This window comes from Pleurodeles waltl, chromosome 1_1 (genome assembly GCF_031143425.1).
Source record: "Pleurodeles waltl isolate 20211129_DDA chromosome 1_1, aPleWal1.hap1.20221129, whole genome shotgun sequence".
Classification (NCBI taxonomy): domain Eukaryota; kingdom Metazoa; phylum Chordata; class Amphibia; order Caudata; family Salamandridae; genus Pleurodeles; species Pleurodeles waltl.
This window is the reverse complement of record NC_090436.1, coordinates 210,209,286-210,234,483: the sequence shown is the minus strand read 5'-3', so window position 1 is coordinate 210,234,483 and position 25,198 is coordinate 210,209,286. Positions and strand designations below refer to the sequence as shown.

General features: G+C 45.9%; 1 protein-coding gene across 3 annotated transcripts in view; it reads right to left on the bottom strand.

Annotated features, from left to right (window-relative positions):
* The window catches only part of SPEF2 (sperm flagellar 2), a 736,330-nt gene that overhangs the window by 589,782 nt on the left and 121,350 nt on the right, over window positions 1–25,198 (bottom strand). For all 3 annotated transcript variants that reach the window (XM_069220893.1, XM_069220901.1, XM_069220907.1), the window contains exon 10: window positions 15,107–15,275. In XM_069220893.1, coding sequence (XP_069076994.1) covers window positions 15,107–15,275 — 169 coding nt within the window. The remainder of the gene's footprint in view (window positions 1–15,106; window positions 15,276–25,198) is intronic.

Genomic DNA, 25,198 nt, shown 5'->3' with positions numbered 1-25,198 from the left:
GATTTGGAGCATTATTCATTGTGTCCACACCAACATACCTGATGTATAGCAACAAAATCAAGAGGCCAAGCTTTACTGACTAGAAATACATTACACCCAGTACACATCACAGCTGTTAACTACACAATGGTCAAATGTGACCTCCATGGTTGTCAACACATGTGTCCACAACATGGATTTGGGCAACACCCAACTATCTGCTCCTCAATTGCCCTAAAAACGTAACACTCTGTTCAGAGTATGCCAAAAACACACATACTGGTGTTGTGAAACATTTATCAGGGGCCCATCCTGTATTTTGAACCAGCAAAATGGCAAATGTCTGACCTACTTCAATGGACATTAGGAATGGCAGCTGGTGGAAGTTGACTGAGCAGTGAATGGATCCAACTGTGGTGGACACAGCAATAGGCTAACATTCTTGCCTGTGACAGACGAGGGCCAATGGCTGTGGCCGTCGGCAGTGATGATCGCATACGTGGCATACATGTATGCCACGTTTTGCAAATTCACTCACTTGATTCCTGACACTGCTGCCATCAACACCTCCACCACTTCAGCTGCTGTGTGTCGCCGCCTCTGGGAGCAGTAATGCCAGGCCAAGCAGGTGAAAAGGTCCCTTCCTTCTCTCCTGAGGAGCTGGAGAGGCCAGTTAAGGAGGTCCTTCTCTTGTATGGTCAGCTCTATGGCTCACCAGAGGAGCAGGTAGGCATATTTGATTCTGTTCAACACCATCCTTTCCTTCCTCATAGGCTACAATATGTCTGTGTGTGCCAGTTAGACTTTCTGGGTGATTGTTGCCACATTTTGTGTACCATACGTGGGATGTGCATTGTGCAGGTAGTGGAGAAAAGTACTCTACGTTTTTCAGATTAACATTGTATTGTGCGATGTGTGATAAGTCGTAGATCTTACTTGTGTTGCATTCATATATCTAGGAAAGGAGACTTTACAGCCATACAATGACATATCTGTAGATATGATTGTAAATGTCTAATGCCATATATGTGATTCACAAAGAACAGTTGATGGACGGAATGTAGACCAAACCAAACATTCACCCCCAGTCACAGATCTGGGTTTAATCCATCAGTTTTTTTGCTCACCATGCCTTTCCAGTGTGGGCCCAGCCATATGCAAATCAGTCTTGACCCTGTTCCCCATGGGGACAGTCCAGCCCAAACTGCCAGGCCATGTCCTCCCTGGACCAGAAACAAGCATCCTGGGACCGGTTTCAGGGTATCACCCCCCTTCAGCCAAGCTAGCTTGAATCTGGTGGCATACTGAGCACGGGACCAACGCCTGGGCATACCCTTCCCACTTAGGGCAACAAATACAAAACGAACAGTTGATGGATGGAATGTAGAACAAATCAAACATTCACCCCCAGTCACAGATCCGGGTTTAATCCATCAGTCAGACGTGGGTGCAGTGCTCATCGTGCCACTGGATTCAAGCTAGCCTGGCTGATGAAGGGTGATACCCTGAAACCGGTCCTACGATGCTTGTTTCCGGTCCAGGGAGGACCTCGTTTGGCAGTTCGGGCTGGACTGTTCCCATGAGTAACAGGGTCAAGACTGATTTGCATATGGCTGGGACCAAACTGGGGTGGCATGGTGAGCAAAAGATTGATGGATTAAACCGAGATCTGTGACTGGGGGTGAGTGTTTGCATTGTTCAGCACTCAGCCCATCATCCTTTTGTGTTGATATACGTGATCACAGCATGAGCTGTGTATGTATACTGTTTGAGTCCCTCAGGATCTTGTTAATAATGTGTATAGTGCCCAAGAGCACTCAGCCCACATCTGGCCTTAGCAAACTGTTGTATCGAACCGTATAGAAATAACTGTGCCCTTCAGAGTGCCACACAAGCCACAACCCACATAGAGGATTGGCACATGATGTACTTTTATGCATGGAAGTAAATGAAATGTGAGTGTCATGTAGGTTCTGTATGCTCAGCCTATAGAGACCAGGGCCTGCCATATGTACCTACCAGTGAGGGACATAGACAGCCGGAGCCCCAGTGTTCCAAGACTTCACAGGGGGGTCGTGGAGAGGCAATCTGACGACCTAGCATAAAATCGGCATGCTGTGGAGGGTCCTCCGACGTCGGGGAAGAAAAGCTCCAAAAAAGTTTCTAAGTTTGAAGATATAAGTTTGATTGAGGCTTTCTGTGCAGTGTATCCGAGCAGGGGTCCATCGAGGCTGGTTTCAACTTTTGACTTCGTCCCAGACAAAGATTTCCATCACAATAAAGTTTCCAAGTCTGAACGTAGGAACCTGGACCAAGCCCTCCCACGATGTGTATCCGACGAGGGCTTTGATTGAAAAATATTAATATGCAGTCTTATACTCCCTAGAGATTTAACAAGGTTCTGTTCACTTGGATGGTGCTCATATGTAACACATCCCATACTTGTTACTTACTCGCTACACTGTAATTCAGTAACATTTCAATATAACGTTCATGGTAATCTTACAAACTCATCCGTGCGAAGATGTGATTGAAAAATATTAATATGCAGTCTTATACTCCCTTGAGATTTAACACAGTTCTCTTCACTTGGATGGTGCTCATGTAACACGTCCCATACTTGTTAATTACTCGCAACACTTTAATTCAGTGACATTTCAATATAGCGCTCATTGTAATCTTACAAACTCATCCATGCTGAGTTAGTCCTTCTATTGTGTTAGTTGTAAACATATATTCACTGTGAGAAATGAACTTGCGTTACACCCATGAGAAAGGCCCAGTGGCGTCAAAACGTGTTAGGGCATGAATAAACTGGTGATATGCACAATTCAGGAGCGTCTCAGACGTTCTTTTCTGCAGAGGAGAGGCGAGTGTTGTAATATATCGATATATATATATATTTATATATTTATATATACATATATAAATATATATATTTGTTATATTATTACATTTAAAAAGAAAATTATAATATAAATTATAATCATTATTTTAATAATAATTTGGCATTATATATGTGTACATAAATACATACATATATGTGTGTTTGTTTAAATATGTTTATATTTACATATATACTTATATATATTTTCTATATTATTTAAATATAATTTACATTATATTAATGTTACATGTTAATATATTTGATATTTACTATTTTGAACTATATATACCTTAAAAAAACGATACTTTTGAATATATTTTTGAATATTAATGTAAAACTATATTTTTTTGCGATATTTTTAAACTTACTATTATATGTATAGGAAAATGATATTTTTGTGATCAATATTTTGACACAATATTTTTGTGACACGATATTTGTGTCTTTGATACTTTGTCACTGAACCTACTACACTACTCCGTGTCATTTAACATACGAAAATTATGGTACATTCAACAAGGAGTGGCTTCTAGGGAAAATCGAAATGCTGTGACAGCAGATGGATTAGTAGCATCAATGTGCAGAAATAACATCTGTGTACCATCAAATATATGTAATGTAATTTAGCCCAAAACTTGGAATAGGTTTTGTTAAAGGGGTGACGTAGACATCGAATAAGTGATAGACGTAAGGGCGGGCACTGTGAGATTCTGTAAGTCAGAAATTTACTCATCTGAGAGAAAAGGTGCAAGAGGTCTAGTAACAAAAGGGGAAAATTAAACTAAGGGCTGCTGCCCTTACTCTATTCCCTTTATTCCACAGGATTAAATGGAGTGGCCAACAATATCAAATGGCGCAAGCAGATTTAAAAAAAAAAAAAAAAAAAAGTTCATAGTTGAAGAAGCTCATCAACAAAGGCTAACTACACCATATTTGCTTCCTAATTTCGCTTAAACCTTGCCTGGGAGGGATCAAGTAGGAGGTTGCATGAAGGACAGCCATATAAGTGCCTGCTAGAAAACTGTGCATCAAGTTCCCTAAGGTAAGACAAGGTACGTTTAAAATAGGGAGTCAATTGGTATAACTACAGTTTTCTTTAAGTCAGAAGGAACAGTTAGTACACAGTGGGGCACTAATAAGCTGCTGAAGTTCAGGGACTACGGTTTGTGAATTTGAGTTAATCAGTTTAATCCACCTGGTACATCATTGTGAGACACAGGAGTAAAGTGTTAAAAGGAAGATAGTACAGGGATGAACCTAGCTTCAGAAACATCTAAAGTGGAGTAAGACAATGCTTCCCACATTCTCAACAGCTCGTTATGCTTTATTAATCCTGTGATGTCTAGATTTCATCCAGACTGTCATCTATATCCAGGAATGAGAGTAGCCAACCACAAGAAATCGGGAGCAGATAATTCCTGAAATAAATTTGGAGAATCCTTCATTCAAGGCATGTGTGGGCTTTCGTTCCTTGTTCTTCTTCATCTTATTAAGTGATGCTTATATTCCCTATGGTGTACTATGTAGACCAAGTGATTTTCTGTTCACACTTGTTCAATGGTCACCAATATAAAAAGACAAAAGAACATATGCTCATCTCTGTACTAGATACTGTAGCTGTATGCATCTTTGTAGGTTAGTTATTTGTAAATGAAATCCCCTTCTGAGATATGAAATGCATTTCGTTTTCCATTTGCCCTGTGTAAACACATAGGGCCTAATTACAACTTTGGCGGTCGAAGAGCCAACTACCAAAGCCATGGTGAGGAGGATGCTGTCATTTAGGCAGCCTCCCCCCAAGTCGTATTTTGATGTTTCTACTGGGCTGACCGGCAGAAACATCATATTACGACATTTGCATTGGCCACTTATGGGAGCTGAGGCCAATGCTGTCTACAATAGCACCCTCGGAATGCGCACTGAGCAGACAGTACGCATTCTGTGCACATTCCAAGGGTACTGGCAGGGGGGCAGGCATGGGCATTGTGGGGCCCCCCAGTGGCCCCCAGCACTGTCTTTTCACCAGCCTTTCCATGGCAGAACCCCACCATGAAAAGGCTTGTGGAAAGGGGGCTCATGATCAGCATGGCGGTGCTGAACTCAGTGCTGCCGTGGCTAACCACAACTCTGACTGTCTGTTGGCAACCATGATCCTGGCGCTGACAGTGGTCCCCCTGACGGTCTGACTGCCAGTGTCGCAAGCTGGCAGTCCGACTGCCAGGAGTGCGGTGGTCCGACTGCCACAGTAAGTTTGGCAGTTCTCGGACTGCCAAACTCGTAATTTGGCCCATAGACTTGTATGCAAAGTTTTAATTTAAGTATAATTAGGTTAGTATCTATCCTAAACTTTCCCTGTAAGAACATCTGTGTCCCTTTTTTCAAATGATAGTGATTGATTTTATACATACCGCAGGGCTTTAATTGGTAAAACAGAAGCACAGGTACTCACACAAATAAGAGGTTGTGGGGATAGGGCAGGGTTTGGAATTGGGGTATAGCAGAGTTTGGGATGGGGTTAGTGATTAGATTTAGAGAAGGGCAAGGATAGGGCCACTGAATGGCATCTGATGTCCAGGGCGTACATCAGAGGTGGATATTACCACCCACCACTTCCAAAGTGGTGGGTGGTGATATCCAATATTAGCCAGTATCTTAGTTGGACACATATGCGTGGTAAGGAGGCTGGCTTCAGGCTACCCAGGGAGTCAGTCTTTGAGTCAGGTGTTGGATACACAGGGTGGTACGTGGTCCTTGGCACTGTCAGGAGATAGAAGCGAAAAGTACGAAGTGAATTTCCCCAGTCAAACAGTCAGTGAATCAGTAAGGAGCTGTACAAGCAGGGCAATGAGTGGATACTGCTCATGGCTTCCTCAGAGGGAAGGGCTGAGTGAGGCACATGTAGTGTGATAAGTGGGCTACTTTCACAAGCTGGATACATAGGGTAGTGAATGGCACTCTTATGGTCACAGAGAGAGTCAATTAAAGACTTGAATGTGGGACATGCAGGGTGAAGTGTGATCTCTGGTCCTGTACTCTCCTGGTGTGGTGCTCCTGCTAATGAGTTATGAATGTCCTTCAGATTCCGAGTGACTCTTCAGCTTCACCTCCCAATCCTCTCAGAATTCCTCTACATATCCCCTTCACTGGCTTAAGGACCGGACACCTTGTCTGTTTATGTTGGACCTGATGTCAATGGCTTTAAGTGGCAAGAGCTCACAGGTTAAGTCCATACACTAGCAGAAGACCATGATAGGTGTGTGTTACCTGGAATGGTGTGCTTCTGTATTATGAGGCAGGCCTTCATGGCTGCACTTTGGTGCCTTTGTCATAATTTTATCAGGGGTGAAAACTAGGCACGAGACACACACACACACTCTCTCTCTCTTACACACACACTAGCAGATGCTCATACATACGAACAGTATTCAGCCTACACTCTGTAAACTAACATCAAGTATTAGAATAGCCTGTGTGTCAAGTGACATGGTAGACAGCACACCCGAAGTTAGCACAGAGTTTGATTGATTATGGTGCTGAAAGTCAGTGTGATGCAGCACCTACAATGTCCGTATCAGTGAGCCACCCTGTCTCTATGAAAAAGAGCCACAACTGGATTATTCAGCTCCGGCTCAGCTGGGTGCAAGCACACTGGCATTCAGCTGTCAGAAAGGAGGACAAATAGACCTCTGGCAGACTCAACATTATAATCCCTTCCCATCGTCCCTATTCATGCCGCACTCCAATTTCATGGGTACCGGTACTCTTCTTGTGCAAGGAAAAGTGTAGGAACTGAAAGGAAGGAAAATAATAAGTGCTAGTACTGAGTGCTGGTGAGTACCTGCCCATTGAAAGCACAGTTGATATACTGTTTGCATTTATCATTAAAGCTTAGATATATAATTTCATATATTAACAAGCAGCGTTGCAGTTTGTGCTTGTCTATTTTACCATAACTAACCAGACCATTCCATTTTATGTACCAATAACACTAAATTGAAGAGACCAAGAATCCAGTCCATTCTCGCATGTTTTTTCTCACTGGGATGGAATTGACGCGGGGACCGATCTGTATTATGGAGCAGCCGATGGAGAGCGTGCTCTGTCTGCGGCACCAGGTACCTGTTTGTTGAGATTCTTACAGGCCGTTTTGTACTCTACTAGAAGTGTGTGGGGGGGGGAAGTTGCACTTATTTGTTTGTTATCGCTACTAGCTTTTTAACCCCCTCAGTGCCTGGGACGAGCTGGTCTTGTCCAGGCACACTGTTCCTGTAGGCCCTGAACCAGACCAGCTCGTCCTGTACCCGGCCCACGGGGAGCGCTAGCGCTCCCTTCATGGGCCTCCCACCCACACCCCCAAGTCAAGGATCGAAGGGGAATCTCTTCCCCTTCCACCCCCGACCCCCCCTCGGCAATCTGATGATGTCAGCGTGCTCACAGCGCACCAATGTCATCAGAAGCTGCTAAGGACGCGCTGGAAGCCATTTGCTTCCAGCGTGAGGGAAGAGAGGACGCCCCTTCAGGTAAGTCCTTCTCCTGGGGGGTTTTGAGGGGGGAAGAAAGACACGGGGGGAAAGGAAAGAGTTTTTCCTTTCCCCCTGTGCCTGTTTTCAGTGGATTCCTGGTCCACGATCGCGGACGGGGCCCGCGATCTTGGACCAGGAATCCTCACTAGGTACCAGGGATTTTCTTATGGTTTTATTTTGGGGAGCGACCTCTTGGGAAAGGGCCGCTCACCTCGGGCCATTATTTTTCCTATTTTGGCCCCCCATGGGGGCAGATCGGCCGTTTTTTTGGACGATCTGCCCCCCAGGGGGTGGGGGGTGTCGAAAACTACTAGAACACCAAAGATTTTGTTTTCAGTAAGTTTTTGGGCAGCGACCCCTTAGGCAAGGGTCGCTGCCCCAGGAGCACTAATTTATTATGTGTTTCGCCCCCACGGGGCTAGATTGGCCATGTTTTTGACCGATCTCGCCCCCGGGGTGGGGGGGGGGGTCGAAACCCACTAGGCGACAGGGATTATGTGGTATGTGTGTTTGTTTTGTGTGTTTGGGGGCACCCCTTGGGCAAGGGTCGCCCCCCAAAGGGGGAAAAATGAGTATTGGCCATATCTGCCCCCCTTGGGAGCAGAAACCACCAATACGCCAGGGATTTCTTTTTTTTGTTCCCCTTTTTTTTGTTTTATGCTGGGGGTGCCCCCTTTTGCCCCCTTTGGCAAGGGCCGCCGCCTAAAGGGGGCACAGAGCTGTTGGCCATTTCTGCCCCCTTTGGGGGCAGATTGGCCTATTTTTTTAGACCCATCTGCCCCAAGAGGGCAGAATCCACTTAGGCACCAGGGATCTTGTGTGTGTGTTTTATGTGGGTGGGGGAGCGGCCCCTTTGGCAAGCGTCGCTCCCCAAAGGGGGCACATTACTGACGACCATTTCTGTTCCCCTTGGGGGCAGATCGGGCTATTTGTTTTAGGCCTATCTGCCCCCAAGGGGGACAGAAACCACAAGTACGCCAGGGATTCTTTTTTTTTTTGTTCCCCTTTTTTTGTTTTGTGCTGGGGTGCCCCCTTTTGCCCCCTCTGGCAAGGGTCGCCCCCTAAAGGGGGCACATAGATCAGGCTATTCTTTTTAGGCCTATCTGCCCCCAAGGGGGCATAAGCCACTAAGACATGAGGGAATATATATATTTTTTTTCTCCCCTTAGTTTTTTGTGCTGGGGGTGCCCCCTCGTCCCCTTTGACAAGGGTCGCCCCCCTCAAACAGGGTACAGAGGTGTTGCCCATTTCTGCCCCCCTTGGGGGCAGATCAGCCGATTTTATTTTAGGCCCATCTTCCCCCAAGGGGGGCTGAAGCCACTTAGGCACCCGGCACAATTTCTAAGTTCTTGGTGGCGGGGTGTTTGTCAAATGGCAAAGTATTTGTATTTGTGATTATAACAGTTTAGTTCTTCTTTTTGTTCTAGTTCAAAGCTTTTGCTTCCTGTGCTGTGGATCCTTGCGGTTTTGGCAGTAGTTGTCCTGAGGTTGCATAGTTGCATGTTTTAGGTAAGTGAAAGCAATTTACTCCAAAGGAGTATTGTAGACATGCATGAATGGCATGTTTGTAGGTGGTGTACTAAATGCAGTATTATGTGTGAAATTGTCCTTATATTTGAGCACAATGATATTTGTGTTGTCATATATGTAGTTTTCTTTTTTCTTTTTAGTGGGATATCATTGGTAATTGCTGTGTCTGTGTAGAGTAGTTGCTGGTGAGTAGCTTTTTCAGGCAAGTGAGTGGTATAGTTTTTTAGAACATAACTCTTTGTGATAAAGCTACACTTTGTTTATTACTTGTTTTAGTGCTAGTTGTTGTTGGCAATCCATTTGTTGTTAGTGAAGATCATGGCTAGCTGCAGAGTGACCACTCAGCAGGTTGTTGGCATGCTTTTAGCGTCGTCTTCAGACCATGATTACAAGACTGACTCTGCATCTGAGGCAGAGTAGAAAGTGAGAGATTCTGGCAGTGAGTTTTCTGTCCAAGAGTATTCTTCAGATGAGGAAGCTACTCTCAGTGCAGATGAAAGGCCTGTTTTAGAGGAGGACATTGATGTGCCAAGAGTGCAGCAGCCTGGGGTTGAAGGGTTTCCCATTAGAGGACCTGACACCTGGATTGCCCCAAACATGGAGCAGCCACAGTTACCTGCATTTACTGGTCTCCCAGGGTGTAGAGTCAATACGGAAAACTTTCTGCCTGTCAACTTCTTTCACTTGTTTATGGACAATGTATTTTTAGAAGAGATTGTGGGGCAGACTAATTTGTATGCTGAGTAATATTTGAGGGACAACGCTGCTTGACTTAGGCCTCAGTCTATAGCTACTCAGTGGGTTCCCACATATCTGGAAGAGATGAAAAAGTTATTAGGTTTGACTTTTTTGATGGGGTTGAAAAGGAAGCTGTCACTGGCTTCTTATTGGTCTATTAGTCCCTTGATGGCAACGGCTATATTTCCTGCAACTATGACATGTAATCGCTATTTGCTTCTTCTTCGTATGCTACATTTTGTAGACAATGCTTTAGCCTTGCCACGAGATTACCCTGATTGTGACCGTCTTTTTAAGATTAGGCCTGTCCTTGATCATTTTGTAGATCGGTTTTCAGAGGTCTATGTTCCAGGCAAAGAGATAAGTGTGGACGAGCCTTTGGTCCTTTTCAAAGGGCGTTTAGTTTTTAAGCAGTACATTGCTAGTAAGAGGGCATGGTATGGGATTAAATTGTATATGCTGTCAGAAAGCAGTACAGGATACGTGTATAATTTCCGGGGCTACACTGGTAGGGATTTCAGTATTGACCCTCCTGGTTGTCCGGCCACTTTTGGAGTTAGCGAAAAAATTGTGTGGGAACTTGGTAGATGACTGTTTAACAAAGGTCACCATTTGTACGTAGATAATTTTTACACTGGAGTGCAGTTGTTCAAGGAGTTGTTTAGAGTGGACACTGTTGCTTGTGGCACAATCCGTTCTAACCGGAAAGGCTATCCAAGGGAGCTTGTCTGTAAAAAAACTTTAGAGGGGACAGTGCAGTGCCTTGCGGAATAATGAGCTGCTAGCTCTGAAATTTTCAGACAGGAGGGATGTGTACGTGCTATCTACCATCCATGATGAGAGTACTTCCCCTGTGACAATTTGGGGTCAGGTTGCTGAAGTACGCAAACCTGCGTGCATTTTGGACTACAATATGCACATGGGTGGTGTTGATAGAGTAGATCAGAGGTTGGAACCTTACACTGCTCTTCATAAGTCTTACGTGTGGTATAAAAAGTTGGCCCTACATTTATTTCATTTGGCAACTTTTAATGCTTTTATTGTGTTCAAGGATTGTTCACCTGAGTCAAGGATGAAATTTGTTACATTTCAGGAGTCAGTGATAGAGAGCCCTATTGTGGTGGAACAGGCAAGAGTTCCTAGAGTAGCAGTGAAGGAGGCTGTGGCTAGATTGAAAGATCTCCACTTTCCAGATCACATTCTTCCCACTCCCAAAAAAGACTTACCCACTAAGAAATGTAGAGTATGTGCCCGAAGAGGTATCCGGAGGGAAAGCCGGATGTACTGCCCCGATTACCTTTCAAAGCCTGGGCTTTGTGTGCCCGGCTGTTTCAGAACATTTTTTGGGAAATACCGTAAACGGAAACTGCCTATTTTATATTTTCAAATGTTCAGTTTCACGGTTGGCATTACTATCATGTATTTAGTTAGAGCTTTTGTGTTTGTAGTTTAGTACTTATTTTATAATTATTTAGTGATTTCTTTGTTATTTATAAACAAAAAAAAAGTGATGGCTGTGTGTGTGGGGTGGCGCTTGGCTGGCGGTGTGCTTGGGGTGGCGCTTGGCTGGCGGTGTGCGTGGGGTGGCGCTTGGCTGGCGTGTGCTTGGGGTGGCCAAACGTCAGTCCACACACTCCCATCAGCTAGTGTGACTGCTGTATCCGGTATGTGGGCATATGTAAGTGATGGACCCTTGAGTGGTGCTGTCTGTCGATGCGAGTGTTGTAATGTGCTGGGCCCGTGGCTAGCGGCGTGAATGGTCTTGTGCATGTCATGTATGAAAGGTGTGTGAATGGACTGTAAAACAGTTGGTGCCTTGACGCGGCTTTACAGCTCACGAGCTGTGAGTCGTTGGTTCAGTTTTTTGGCCTTTCAGTTATTAACAGTGCATTTCACTTTTGTGACATCTCTTGTTAATAAAATGTGATTTACTGAACCATCACTCACCCTAGTGCCAAATCCAACCAGTATGTGTGGTACAAATTACAAAACCTGCACCGCTATGATCAGGCGTCGCAGCACACTTGTGACACGCTAGGTGTCTCAGGTGGGACCCCGATGATTAAGCATGCCACCAACTTGGTTGGTGGGTGAGGGGTCTTTTTTCACATAACCTAAGTGCGTTTCTTTTCACAATTTTTGTGTTTGGCACATCACGGACGTACGTGGACACATCAAAATTATATATTGCTAAACTAACTGTGTTTGGGGGGTGCGTGCGGCCTTCATCTAGGGAAACCTACCAAACACAGACATTTTTTAAAACTAGGCACCCCAAGGAGTCCAGGGAGGTGTGGCTTGCGTGGATCCCCCCAAATTTTCCTACCCAGACTCATCTGCAAACCTCAAAATTTGCTTAAAAAAGCATATTTTCCTGACTTTTCTTAGTAGGATCACCGCTCCAGCACAAAATTCCTACTCCCCAGCGTTCCCCTCAGTCTCCCAAGTACAATGACACCTCATTTGTGTGGATCCCCAAAGCAGAGTCAGCCTAAAGATGTAGAAAAGAAGAATATGTCCTTATCAACTCGCTGTGCTATCCCCTCTATCTCTACAAGTTTTGGGCCTTTTTCTGTTGCAGGCACCTGGCCCACCCACACAAGTGAGGTATAATTTTTATCAGGAGACTTGGGGGAATGCTGGGTGGAAGGAAATGTGTGGCTCCTCTCAGATTCCAGAACTTTCTGTCACCGAAATGTGAGGGGAAAGTGTTTTTTTAGCCAAACTTTGAGGTTTGCAAAGGATTCTGGGTAACAGAACCTGGTGAGAGCCCCACAAGTCACCCCTTCTTGGATTCCCCTACATCTCTAGTTTTCAAAAAATGCACAGGTTTGGTAGGTTTTCCTAGGTGCCGGCTGAGCTAGAGGCCAAAATCCACAGGTAGGCACTTTGCAAAAAACACCTATATTTTCTTTGAGAAAATGTGATGTGTCCACTTTGTGTTTTGGGGCATTTCCTGTCGCGGGCACTAGGCCTACCCAAACAAGTGAGGTACCATTTGTATCGGGAAACTTGGGGGAAGGCTGGGGTGGAAGGAAATTTGTTGCTCCTCTCAGATTCCAGAACTTTCGGTCACCGAAATGTGAGGAAAAAGTGTTTTTTTAGCCACATTTTGAGGTTTGTAAAGGATTCTGGGTCACAGAACCTGGTGAGAGCCCCACAAGTCACCCCATCTTGGATTCCCCTAAGTCCCTAGTTTTAAAAAAATTCACAGGTTTGGTGGGTTTCCCTAGGTGCCTGCTGAGCTAGAGGCCAAAATCCATAGGTAGGCACTTTGCAAAAAACACCTCTGTTTTCTTGGGGAAAGTGTGATGTGTCCACGTTGTATTTTGGGGCATTTCCTGACGCGGGCGCTAGGCCTACCCACACAAGTGAGGTACCATTTTTATCGGGAGACTTGGGGAAACATAGAATAGCACAACAAGTGTTATTGCCCCTTGTCTTTCTCTATATTTGTATCCTTCCAAATATAAGACAGTGTGTAAAAAAGACATCTATTTGAGAAATGCCCTATAATTCACATGCTAGTATGGGCACCCCAGAATTCAGAGATGTGCAAATAACCACTGCTCCTCAACACCTTATCTTGTGCCCATTTTGGAAATACAAAGGTTTTCTTGATATCTATTTTTCAATCTTTATATTTCAGCAAATGTATTGCTGTATACCCGGTGTAGAATGAAAACCCACTGCAAGGTGCAGCTCATTTATTGGCTCTGGGTACCTAGAGTTCTTGATGAACCTACAAGCCCTATATATCCCCGCAACCAGAAGAGTCCAGCAGATGTAACGGTGTATTGCTTTCAAAAATCTGACATTGCAGGAAAAAGTTACAGAGTAAAACGTAGAGATAAATTGCTGTTTTTTTTTCACCTCAATTTCAATATTTTTTTATTTCAGTTGTTTTTTTCTGTAGGAAACCCTTGTAGGATCTACAGAAATTACCCATTGCTGAAATTCAGAATTTTGTATACTTTTCGGAAATGTTTAGGTTTCTTGGACCCAGCATTGGTTTCACACCCATTTCTGTCACTGACTGGAAGGAGGCTGAAAGCACAAAAAAATCGTAAAAATGGGGTATGTCCCAGTAAAATGCCAAAATTGTGTTGAAAAATTGGGTTTTCTGATTCAAGTCTGCCTGTTCCTGAAAGCTGGGAAGCTGGTGATTTTAGCACTGCAAACCCTTTGTTGATGCCAATTTCATGGAAAAAAACACAAGCCTTCTTCTGCAGCCCTTTTTTCCTATTTTTTTTAAAAACACGAAATGGTCACTATATTTTGGCTATTTTCTTCGCCTCCTTCAGGGGAACCCACAAAGTATGGGTACCTCTAGAATCCCTAGGATGTTGGAAAAAAAGGACGCAAATTTGGCGTGGGTAGCTTATGTGGACAAAAGGTTATAAGGGCCTAAGCACGCCCTGCCCCAAATAGTCAAAAAAAAGGCCTGGCACCTGAGGGGGAAAAGGCCTGGCAGCGAATGGGTTAAATATGGTGTCCCAATCACTATGTGTACCACCTCATCCGCTAGAAACAATGGGCCTGATAAGGAGTGTGGCAGTCCCTGGACCACCACATTCGCAGTGGCTGTCGGACTGCTGCGGTTGTGGTAGTCCGACTGTCACACTACCTGGTTGGCGGGCAGTCCTGCCAACCTACCACCATCTGATGGTGGCGGAGGTCAGAATCAGACCTATAGTCAGCCACCCTGCTGATTACAACCTTGTTCCCCACCATCCTTTTCATGGTGGCCCCCCAGGAAGGTCATAATGGGCCCGGTGGGGAGGTAGCCAGTAAGGCGTCAGCCTCACTGTCAGAAGTTCGACAGACGGGTGATCCGGTCAACTTAACTCATAATCAGGCCCAATTTTTAGTTCTGATTGTTTTGCTTAAGAACTGCCAACTTTTGCTTCTCTGCCCATGTTACACACTCCTAGCTATCATGAGACACTTTGCAACCTCAATCCAATTGCTAGGATAGAACTAGAGTCAGTTGCAAATGCTTTTTCATCAGAGTTCAGTTTCTGAATGAGGTGAAATATGCATGGGCAGACACCACAGGTTGTGAAAAAAAACTCCTCCAGGTATGGCCTTGATGAATGTCCCCAGGGCCTTTTCCCAAGGTGGGTTTTGAACCTGATATGTCCTCTTAAGTTAGAAAGAAAAATGAACTTAGTTCAGGGACACCATGTCAGCAAGTAAGTGTAATGTCTGCCCCCTAATTTAACCCATGTGGCAATCACACCACCACTATTTCTAATCTACTAGCCTAGAAAATTTCAATGGCAACACAAACAATAATGGGAAGATTGTATACTTTTTATTAATTTGTTACCAGAAACAATAGTTTATTTTCTAAAATATCTACAGAAATATGTTAAAAACTATTATTATTTTATAGTAAAAGCAGTCTTCATTTAATTAACAAAATGGTAAAAAATAAATAATGTACCTTATATTCCTCAAAGTCTTGCTCATCCAACAAGACCATTTTTTCCAGTTCTAGCAGCTGCTCTGGACTTGGATCAGGTGGTAATGAGTCGATAGAGGCTTGCTCGTAGAGTGGTTGCCCGGCAAAGAAAATCTCCTTCCACTCACGCATCACCTTAACTGGGATCAGGCTGCAAAAAATACTTTTTGTAAAATAAATCTACAAGTGCCAATATAGGGTGGTCTTGTCATTTGCATGGCATGTCTTATTCTGAGTATCATTTGTAAAATACATCTTAAGAAAGCATAGTTATAGCAACCAAAATAAAGTTATTGTTACCATTTGAGAAACACTACACCCTTCAAGCACATCACAAAATGTTCTCGTGAGCTACACTCCCATGCTGACTATCTTCTGTATCAGTGCAAACATGACATATTCAGCATGCATGTCACAATATGCAACATTCATCACCAGAAATTGCATCTTTTTCTAACCCGCCTAACTGCATAGCATTTCTGAGTTAAATATTAAAGCAACGTAAGCATACTGAACAGATTTCTGGAGTCAAATTATGTTTTTAAATAGAACTGCTTTATGTTTAAATGGAAACAGTTCCATAAACACTCTGAGGAGAGCCAGGAAAATATTTAAAAACATAATTTTAATTATAAAAAAAAATGCTAAAATAAAGCATCTCCTACAGGTATTCAATTAACTCACATTATTCAGACTGATATCCTTTAGTAATACCTGCCTCTCATTTGGCCAGTACACTCACAGCTGAGGTGTGCTATTGTTACACCTCTTCTGTGCAAGCTCCATACTGACTTTTCAGACTATTCTGTTTCCCAAAACCATGCCAGGCTTCCCTGCGAAAATCATTGGCAAGTGCAAAGGTTCTTGAACTTCGGGACTATATTGAATCAAAGAACATTCTGCACAAACCAGTTTCCCACCTCTCTGAAGACCAGAGTAAAGGTGTTGCCCCATTGTTGGATGACTTTATGCATGATGTTGGCCGTGTTAACCACAAGGAAACCATAGACGTTGGAGCATAAACCTCTACCTTCTCCCACTGGTCCCAATTAGTTATACACATGCAGCTGGTAGTTGCATTAGGAGCCCTCACCCTGGTTGCTATTGTCAGTCAGCCAAATAATTGGCTCTGAAATGGACATTTTAATGGTAGGGCTGACAATACATACCTGACCAAATGCATTTTGCCCCAGTGAATAGCTATCCTGTGCTTGTTAAGCATTCACCCAGTTAATATTCCAGATACACAGCTCAATACAGAAATGTTGCCAATTTCCCAATTTAATGGTGTGACAAATAAGAGTTTTTCTATCTGAAGGAGCTTTGTGGATTTATCTCCTTCTCAGTTTTACATTGTTCAAACTGACTATGCTACCAATTAGCATAACAGCATGGGGAGCTGCCTATATGCTACAGTTATTCCAACATTTGCAGAAAACTACAGCATTCCTAGTTTGACATGGAGCCCCACATGACACATCACTCCAGAAATGGCCTTGCTGCACTGGTTGCCTACTTGGCAATGCTGATGCTCAAAGCCTTTGTGCTATTCACAGACTGTACAATAAGCAATAGTTTTCCTTTAGTTGCACAATATTTGAGATGGACTGCACAATGTTTGACCCTCAACCTTGTAATCCTGAATTGCTGTGGATCTCAAGTATAGAAAACAGAGAAGAGGAGGCTGGTCATTCTTAGTGCAGGCAGACATCATCTAGAATACACTGCTAATCAAACTAGGGCAGCCGATGCTACGTTTTGCATTTGAACATTATATTTCCCATGATAATAATGCCATGTGATATTTCTGGGTTGTGCTGTTGTGAAGTGCTTTAGGTAAGTTGGTCTGAGCTAATGAGCCACATATGGCAAAGAACTGGTTAACAAAATCAATAACATAGTGTAGATACCAGCTACATGCATTATACTCTACTGAACAACATTTAAGCCCTCATTACAACCCTGGCGGTCGGTGTGAAAGCGGCTGTAATACCGCCAACAGGCCGGCGGAAAAAAAGGGATTTTGAGCATGGCGGTTACCGCCAGGCAAAAGCGCCACTTTCACACACCGACCGCAGGGCTGGAGATTTCGGTCTCCAGCCCGGCGGCCGTCACTAGACCACTGGCGGTATCAGGACCCCGCATACAGCCATGGATTTCGTGGGGTTTTGTGCTGCCCCGAAATCCATGTTGGTAGGCACTATCAGTGCCAGGGAATTCAATCTCTGGCACTGATTGGGGTCTCCCCTGAGTCCTCCCCCAACACCCACGGCCCCCCTACCACCTCCCAAAGGTGGTAGGAACCCCCCACCCACAGAAACCCCCACACACACCCCCTACACGCACGCTTACACCACTCACACACATACCTGCACACACGCACACATACATACACGTCACATTTCCCATACACACATTACACCCCCCGCATGCATACACGCACTCACACAACCCCTCTAACCACTCATACACACAACCCCATGAACGCACATACCACACAACACGCCCCCACCCCGTCCGCTAACCGACGATCACCTTCCCTGTGATCCTCCAGTAGGGAACGGGATCCATGGGGGCTGCTCTGCTGCCAGCACCCCGTCACCAGTACACTGCCACGCCGAATACTGGGACGTAATTCAGTGGGGGGTGTTCTGATGATGTGGCAGTGACAGTGGATCAGCCTCCACTTCACCGCCGACCGCCAGTATGGCTGCTGGCGGCTCTCCGTCTGAAAAAGGGCGGAGGGCTGCCATCAGTCATGATATGGTTGCCGGAAGACCGCCACCACTAGCGGTCTTCGGCCTGGAGGAACCTCGCCGGTCTTGGAAAAAGACCGCTGAGGTTGAAATGAGGGCCTTAGTGTACTATGGTAGTTTTACCGTACCGTACCTGTATACTGCAGCTGATTCACAAAGGGTAGAAGAAAAAGTACTGAGCGGTGCCAACACTTATCAGGACTTTTGGTCACTCACATATATATTCGGGGGGGGGTTCACTATCCCTATGCATTCATTTGTTACTCATGTGTAGGATAAATTAGAATTTATAAACATTTGTAAATCTACTACCAAATACGACTTTTTTATATAACTGCATTGTTCACCCCCCTCTCACTCCCTTTTTCCATATTGCTCTCTTCTATACACTTCTGCAGCTTCATTCATTGAGGCATTTATTGCACACACCCAACATAAACTTGCATGCATGTGTCATTTACCTACATGTGCCTGTCAATCATGACTTGATGGGGTGGCATTTTCTGAAATATGTAAATTCTTATTTAATGTTCCATTGTCTTGTTATGTTAGGATGTTGATTAGCGGCAATACAGGTGGGGGGTGGTTGAGATGAGTAGGTTACCTCTATTTACAAATGCATTGCTAATGTAGGCTCTTGCTTACAAAGTGATGCCTTGATAAGCCCCCTCAAACAGCTGATTAGTGGAATTGCTATGTGTTAGACCTGGAATCCTTGGTATGGTCTCCCGTAACTTTTTGCCTCTGCTTCCCAGGTTGCTGATGTGTGCTGGACTCTGTTTTTGCTGTTTTTGTTACTCTGGGCATTTTACCACTTCTGACAATTGTTTTTTCCATGAGTGGCATATTAGATTTATTGTCAAGTCCCTAGTAAAGTGCACTAGAGGTGCCCAGGGCCTGTAAATCGATTGTTAAGGTCCAGTTAGGTCTCAGTAAATTAAACCCAGCTCAACCCTTGGTAGCTTGGCAACGAGCATCAAGGCTTAACTAAGGAGACAGAGTGTAAAGCATTCAAATATCACAAAACAGTAATTAAATAAAACACAGGAAACAGTTTAAAAATCTAAAACCAATTTATAAAAATAGATTATATTTTTATCTTTAAAATGACACCAAAACGAATAAAATCAGATAAGGGGAACCGGAGATATGAATTTTTAAAGAATTTTTTTTTTTTTAGCTCCCTGTTTGCTACAAGTGAAAAATTGCTATCTAAAGTGTCCTGCACCAACTCCTGAAGAAAGCCACCAGCTGACCACTCTCCAGTGGCCAAAAAGGAGTTTGCGCCAGGTGCATTCTGAGAGTTGTAGTCCGCACCCCCCAAGGACCATCTCAGAACTTCTGGACCCTTGGGGTGAGCTGTGGACCCCAAAAGAACCTTAAAAGGACATCTGGGAGAAGCCCCAGAAGTTTGGAGAAATTTGGAAAACTTTTGTAAAAAAGCTCCATAGAGGGTCTGACCCGCCGCGGCAGCTCTAGCCGGCTTGCCTCAACCGCGACCCGGCCTGATTTGCTGGTTCGTCCCGGTAAAGAAAATCTCCGAGACTAAGTCCGAAGGTAAAAAGTTGACCGGAACCTCCCAGCCAGCGTATCCGAGGAGGGTTCCACGGACGTCGGATCAAGATCCAGGTTTACCTCGGTCGAAGGATTTTCACCTCGAAAAAACTACTAAGTCCGAAGGTAAAAATCTCCACGGAGGATTCCTGCATTGCGTATCCGGAGGAGGGCTCCAGGAGGTCGGATTGGACTGGCAGGTTCGTCCCGCTGAAGAAAATCGTCGAAAAAGAGACTAAGGGCCTGATTCTAACTTTGGAGGACGGTGTTAAACCGTCCCAAAAGTGGCGGATATACCACCTACCGTATTACGAGTCCATTATATCCTATGGAACTCGTAATACGGTAGGTGGTATATCCGCCACTTTTGGGACGGTTTAACACCGTCCTCCAAAGTTAGAATCAGGCCCTAAGTGTGAAGGTAAACTTTTAACCGAGGCCTCCCGCGGCCTGTAGCCGAGCAGGGCTCCATCGCGGTCGGCCTGAAACTTTGACTTTGCCCCGGTCGAGGTGCAACCAGATGACCCGATTGGCGCTTTTTGTTTCTAGGCGCTCCCTCCTTGAACCAGTTGAAGCCAGGCAAAGTCCTTCTTGTGGTGACGCCCAAGTGTGCAGCTGGTGCAGTCCTTCTGAGGGCAGGTTCCAGGTGCAGGCCAGGGGTCCAGCAGGGCAGTCCTTCTTTTTCTGTTGTTCTTCCTTGTTGGATGTGGTAGGGAACTGAGGTGTGGGTGCAGGTCTGCCAGTTTTATCCTTGCTCCTGGGTTAAAAGCAGGGGGGTCCTGGTTCTCCAATCAGGTGTAGGGTCCTTCCCCCTGTGATGACCACTTCCTGGGAAGTGTGGCAAAAATCAATCCCAGGAGGCAACATTCTCTAAAAATCCATCATGGCTGAATCTGATTTTTGGAGGTTACATCTGGCTGAGTCCACCCACTGGTGTGGCTAAAAATCATAAAGACACCCCTCTCCTGCCCTCTCCTAATCTAATCAAGGGGGCACCTAGTTGTCTGGGGTTGCAGGATGTGGGGGTGTTGCTGGTTGCTCCAAATGTCCTTCTCTGCCTTTGAAGACCAGTTTGGAAGCCCTCCCCCTTCGTGCCTCACCATCTGCTGAGGGGAGATTCCTTCCCACAGGCACATTCCTTTGTGTGAAGCCAGGCCACTTCACACCTCATCAAGGCAGCTTGGCCAAGCTGCTAGAGGCTGGCCAATCAGAACACAGCAGCAAAAACAATGCAGGGCTGAAAGTGGCAACTTTTCAGGTAAAGTTTAAAACTCTTTACCTGAACAAGTTATATTAAATCCCACAACTGGAAGTTGTGGGATTTATTACAACAATTAATTTGATACCAAATTCTTGGTATGCAACATTTAAGGAGACTTTAAAATTTAAAATAAAGTCTCCCCATTCTAGCCTATGAAGGCCATTTACTACAATGAGGGAAAAACGAATTTGGCTGTTTTTACCTCACCAGGGCTTATAAAACTATTTTTATAAAGCCCCTGCTTATAGTTACATGGCACCCAGCCCTAGGGGCACATAGGGCACACCTTAGGGGTGACTTATATGTACAAAATAAGGTAGTTTAAGACTTTGGAACTACTTTTAATTCCAAAGTCGAATTTGCATATAACTTTAATTTAAAAGCAGCCAGGAAGGCAGGCCTGCCTTTAAAATGACACTGGGCACCTCAGCAGTACACCTATGGGTGCACTACCTATGCTGTGGTCCCTAAACCTACATGCCCTACCATATACTAGGGACTTATAGGTAGGTTAACTTAGCCAATTATAATTAGCCTAATTTGCATATCCATTTTCCACAGAGCACTGGCCCTGGGACTGGTAAGCAGTGCCCAGGGCACAGCCAAGAGTCAGTAACCACCAGTACCTGTCCAAAAAGTGTGGGGTGACCAGGGCAAAAAGGAGGACTTTCCTACACTGCCCCCCCCCCAGATGAAAGGTGATGGGTACTAACCTACACCCTGGTAGTCCTCATCAGCTAAGTGGAAAAACCTGGAAAGGCCATCTGCATTGGCATGGGCAGCCCCAGGTCTGTGCTCCACTGTGAAGTCCGTCCCCTGTAGGGAAATGGACCACCTTAACAGTTTTGGGTTCTCCCCCCTCATCTGCATCAACCATCTGAGAGGTCTGTGGTCAGTTTGTACACGGAAGTGAGTGCCAAACAAGTAAGGCCTCAATTTCTTCAGGGACCAGACCACAGCAAAGGCCTCCCTCTCAATGGCACTCCATCTTTTCTCTCTGGGGAGTAGTCGCCTGCTGATGAAGGCAACTGGTTGATCTTGGCCCTCTTCATTAACTTGTGCTAACACTGCCCCAATCCCTTCCTCTGAAGCATCTGTTTGCACTATAAACTCCTTGCTATAGTCAGGGGCCAGTAACACTGGTGCTGAACACATAGCCTGTTTTAGGGCGTCAAAAGCTTTCTGACACTCTGGGGTCCAAATTACCTTCTTGGGCTGTTTCTTGGAGGTAAGCTCAGTCAGAGGGGCCACTATGGTCCCATAATTCTGAACAAACCTCCTGTAGTACCCAGTCAGGCCAAGAAAGGCCCTGACATGAGTCTGGGTTTTAGGTGCCTCCCAATCCAGTATAGTCTGGATCTTGGGCTGGAGAGGTTGTACATGACCTCCACCAACAAGGTGGCCCAGGTACACCACTGAGCTTTGCCCTATCTGGCACTTGCTTGCCTTGATAGTCAGGCCTGCTTGAAGCAGGGCCTGAAGAACTTCCTTCAGGTGGACCAGGTGGTCCTCCCAGGTGGAACTAAATACAGCTATATCATCCAGCTAAGCTGCACTGATTTCAACCCAGACAGGACTCTATTCACCAACCGTTGGAAGGTGGCAGGAGCATTTTTCAGGCCAAAAGGCATCACCTTGAACTGAAAGTGGCCCTCTGGTGTGGAAAATGCTGACCTCTCCTTAGCTCCTGGACTTAAGGCAATCTGCCAGTATCCTGAGGTCAGATCAAACGTGCTCAGGAATTTGGCAGCCCCCAACCTATCAATGAGCTCATCAGCTCTAGGTATGGGGTGAGCATCAGTCCTAGTGACTGCGTTTAGACCTCTGTAGTCCACACAAAATCTCAATTCTTTTTTCCCACCTTGGGGATTAGGTTTGGGCACCAGTACCACTGGACTGGACCAAGGACTGTCAGAGGGCTCAATTACCTTGAGCTCCAACATCTTAGCCACTTCAGCTTTGATGTTGGCCTTGACCTGGTCAGACACCCTGTACAGCTTGTTCTTGACAGGCAAGCTGTCACCAGTGTCAACGTCATGGACACACCAATTGGTGAGTACAGGGGTCCGAGAGAACAGACTAGCAAACTGTTCCAAAACTTGTTTGCAGTCTTTTTTGTTGCTGGTCTGTCAACTTGGGAGAGAGTACCACTCCCTCCACTGACCCATCTTGTGCATTTGAGGACAGGAGGTCTGGCAGAGGTTCACTCTCCTCCTTCCCTTCATCAGTGACCATCAGCATGGTCATGTCTGCCCTGTCCTGGTGGGGTTTCAGACTGTTAACATGCAGGATCCTATGAGGATTCCTGGGGGTGCCAAGGTCTACCAAGTAGGTGACCTCACCCTTTTTCTCCAGAATTGGATAGGGCCCAGTCCATTTGGCCTGAAGTGCCCTAGGAGCCGTGGGCTCCAAAACGCACACCAGCTGTCCTGGGTGATACTCAGGCATGGTAGCCTTCTGATCATGCCAGAGCTTCATGAGCTCCTGGCTGGCTTCCAGGTTTCTGCTTGCCTTCTTCATGTACTCAGCCATGCGTGACCGCAGGCCCAGCACATAATCTAGCACATTCTCCTTGGACTCTCTGAGAGGCCTTTCCCAAGACTCTCTCACCAAGCACAATGGGCCTCTTACAGGGTGCCCAAACAGTAACTCAAAGGGGCTGAATCCAACCCCCTTCTGTGGCACCTCTCTGTAGGCAAACAGCAGGCATGGGAGGAGAACATCCCATCTCCTCCTGAGTTTGTCAGACAAACCCATGATCATGCCCTTCAGGGTCTTATAAAATCTTTCCACCAGACCATTGGTCTGTGGATGATAGGGGTGGTGAACTTATAAGTAACACCACACTCATCCCACATGGCTTCCAGATAGGCTGACATAAAGTTTGTGCCCCTATATGAGACCACCTCCTTTGGGAACCCCACTCTGGTGAACACACCAAGTAGGGCCCTAGCCACTGTGGGAGCAGTGACTGTCCGGAGGGGTATTGCCTCAGGGTACCTGGTGGCATGGTCCACAACCACCAAAATGTACCTGTTACCTGAGGCAGTTGGTGGGTCTAGGGGACCAACAATGTCAATCCCCACCCGCTCAAAGGGAGTCCCAACCACTGGCTGTGGTATCAAGGGAGCCTTTGGCTTGCCCCCTGTCTTGCCACTGGCTTGGCAGGTGACACAGGAGCTGCAAAACCCCTTGACTTTTTCTGACATTTGGGGCCAATAAAAATGGTTGACCAGCCTGTTCCAGGTCTTGGTCTGTCCCAAATGTCCAGCTAAGGGGATATCATGGCTTAAGGTAAGGAGGAATTCTCTATACTTCTGGGGGACCACTACTCTCCTGGTGGGCCCTGGTTTAAGGGCCCTTGCCAGTGTAGAGAACTCTATCCTCCCAGTAAACCTTGTGGGTCTCACTGGTATCCCCTTGTTCTTGCCTGGCAGCAGTCTGCCTCAGGCCCTCAAGAGTGGGACACACTCTTTGTCCCTGGCACAACTCTTCTCTAGTGGGCCACCTGCCCCTTGCAGTTCTGCCAAGTCAGGCAGAGCTTGCAGGGGAAGTGTCCCTCCCTCAGAGGTCAGATCCTCCCCCTCAGGGTTGGATTCCTCCTGACCCTCTATACTTGTAGGGGCTGGCAAGCCAGACCCAGTGCCCTTTCTCTTCTTCTTGGAGGCTTGGCCCATTGTTCCAGGGTCCAAGTGTCCAGCACCTCCCTGTTGTGCTGCCTGTGACCTGGTCACAGCACACACCCATTCAGGGAGGTCCAGCATCTGTGCATGGACCCTTCTCTCCACATCTGACCATTCAGATGCTTCAAGATCATTTCCCAGCAGACACTCTACTGGGAGGGCAGGAGCTACAGCTACCTTCTTAGGGCCAGTCACACCTCCCCATTCCAGACTCACCATAGCCATGGGATGGAGTTTGGTTCTGCTATCTGCATAAGTCACTTGTTGGAAGACACCAGGTAAGACCTGTTCTGGAGAAACCAGCTTCTCTGTGACCATTGTCACACTGGCTCCTGTATCTCTCAAAGCTTCCACCTCAGTCCCATTGAGTTTAGGCCTCTGCCTATACCTCTCCATGCTGGGAGGTAAGGTGGCCATAGTTGCAATGTCCACCCCACCCACAGATACTAAGGTGACCTCTGTGTACCCTGATCCCAGCCCTGGGCCAACTTCCACCCCCAAGCCTACACTAGCAATCCCCTGGGATTGCCCACCAGTGGGGGGCTTCTTGGGGCAGATAGCATCTCCTCTTTTGTGTCCAGGTTGATGACACTCAAAACACTTGTCGGCCTTAGCAAGCTCCTGAAACCTTCCTGCTTTAGCAGGATCATAATTCTTTCCCTGATACCCTTCCCCCTTAGAAGTGGAATGGCTCGGGGCTCCCCCACCCTGAGACGTTTTTGGGAACTCTTGTGAGGACTCCTTGGGCTTTTTATCATCTTTCCCTTGGTTCTTCCCCTGAGAAGAACCATGTCCTCCCTTTTTCTGATCACCCCCTGGG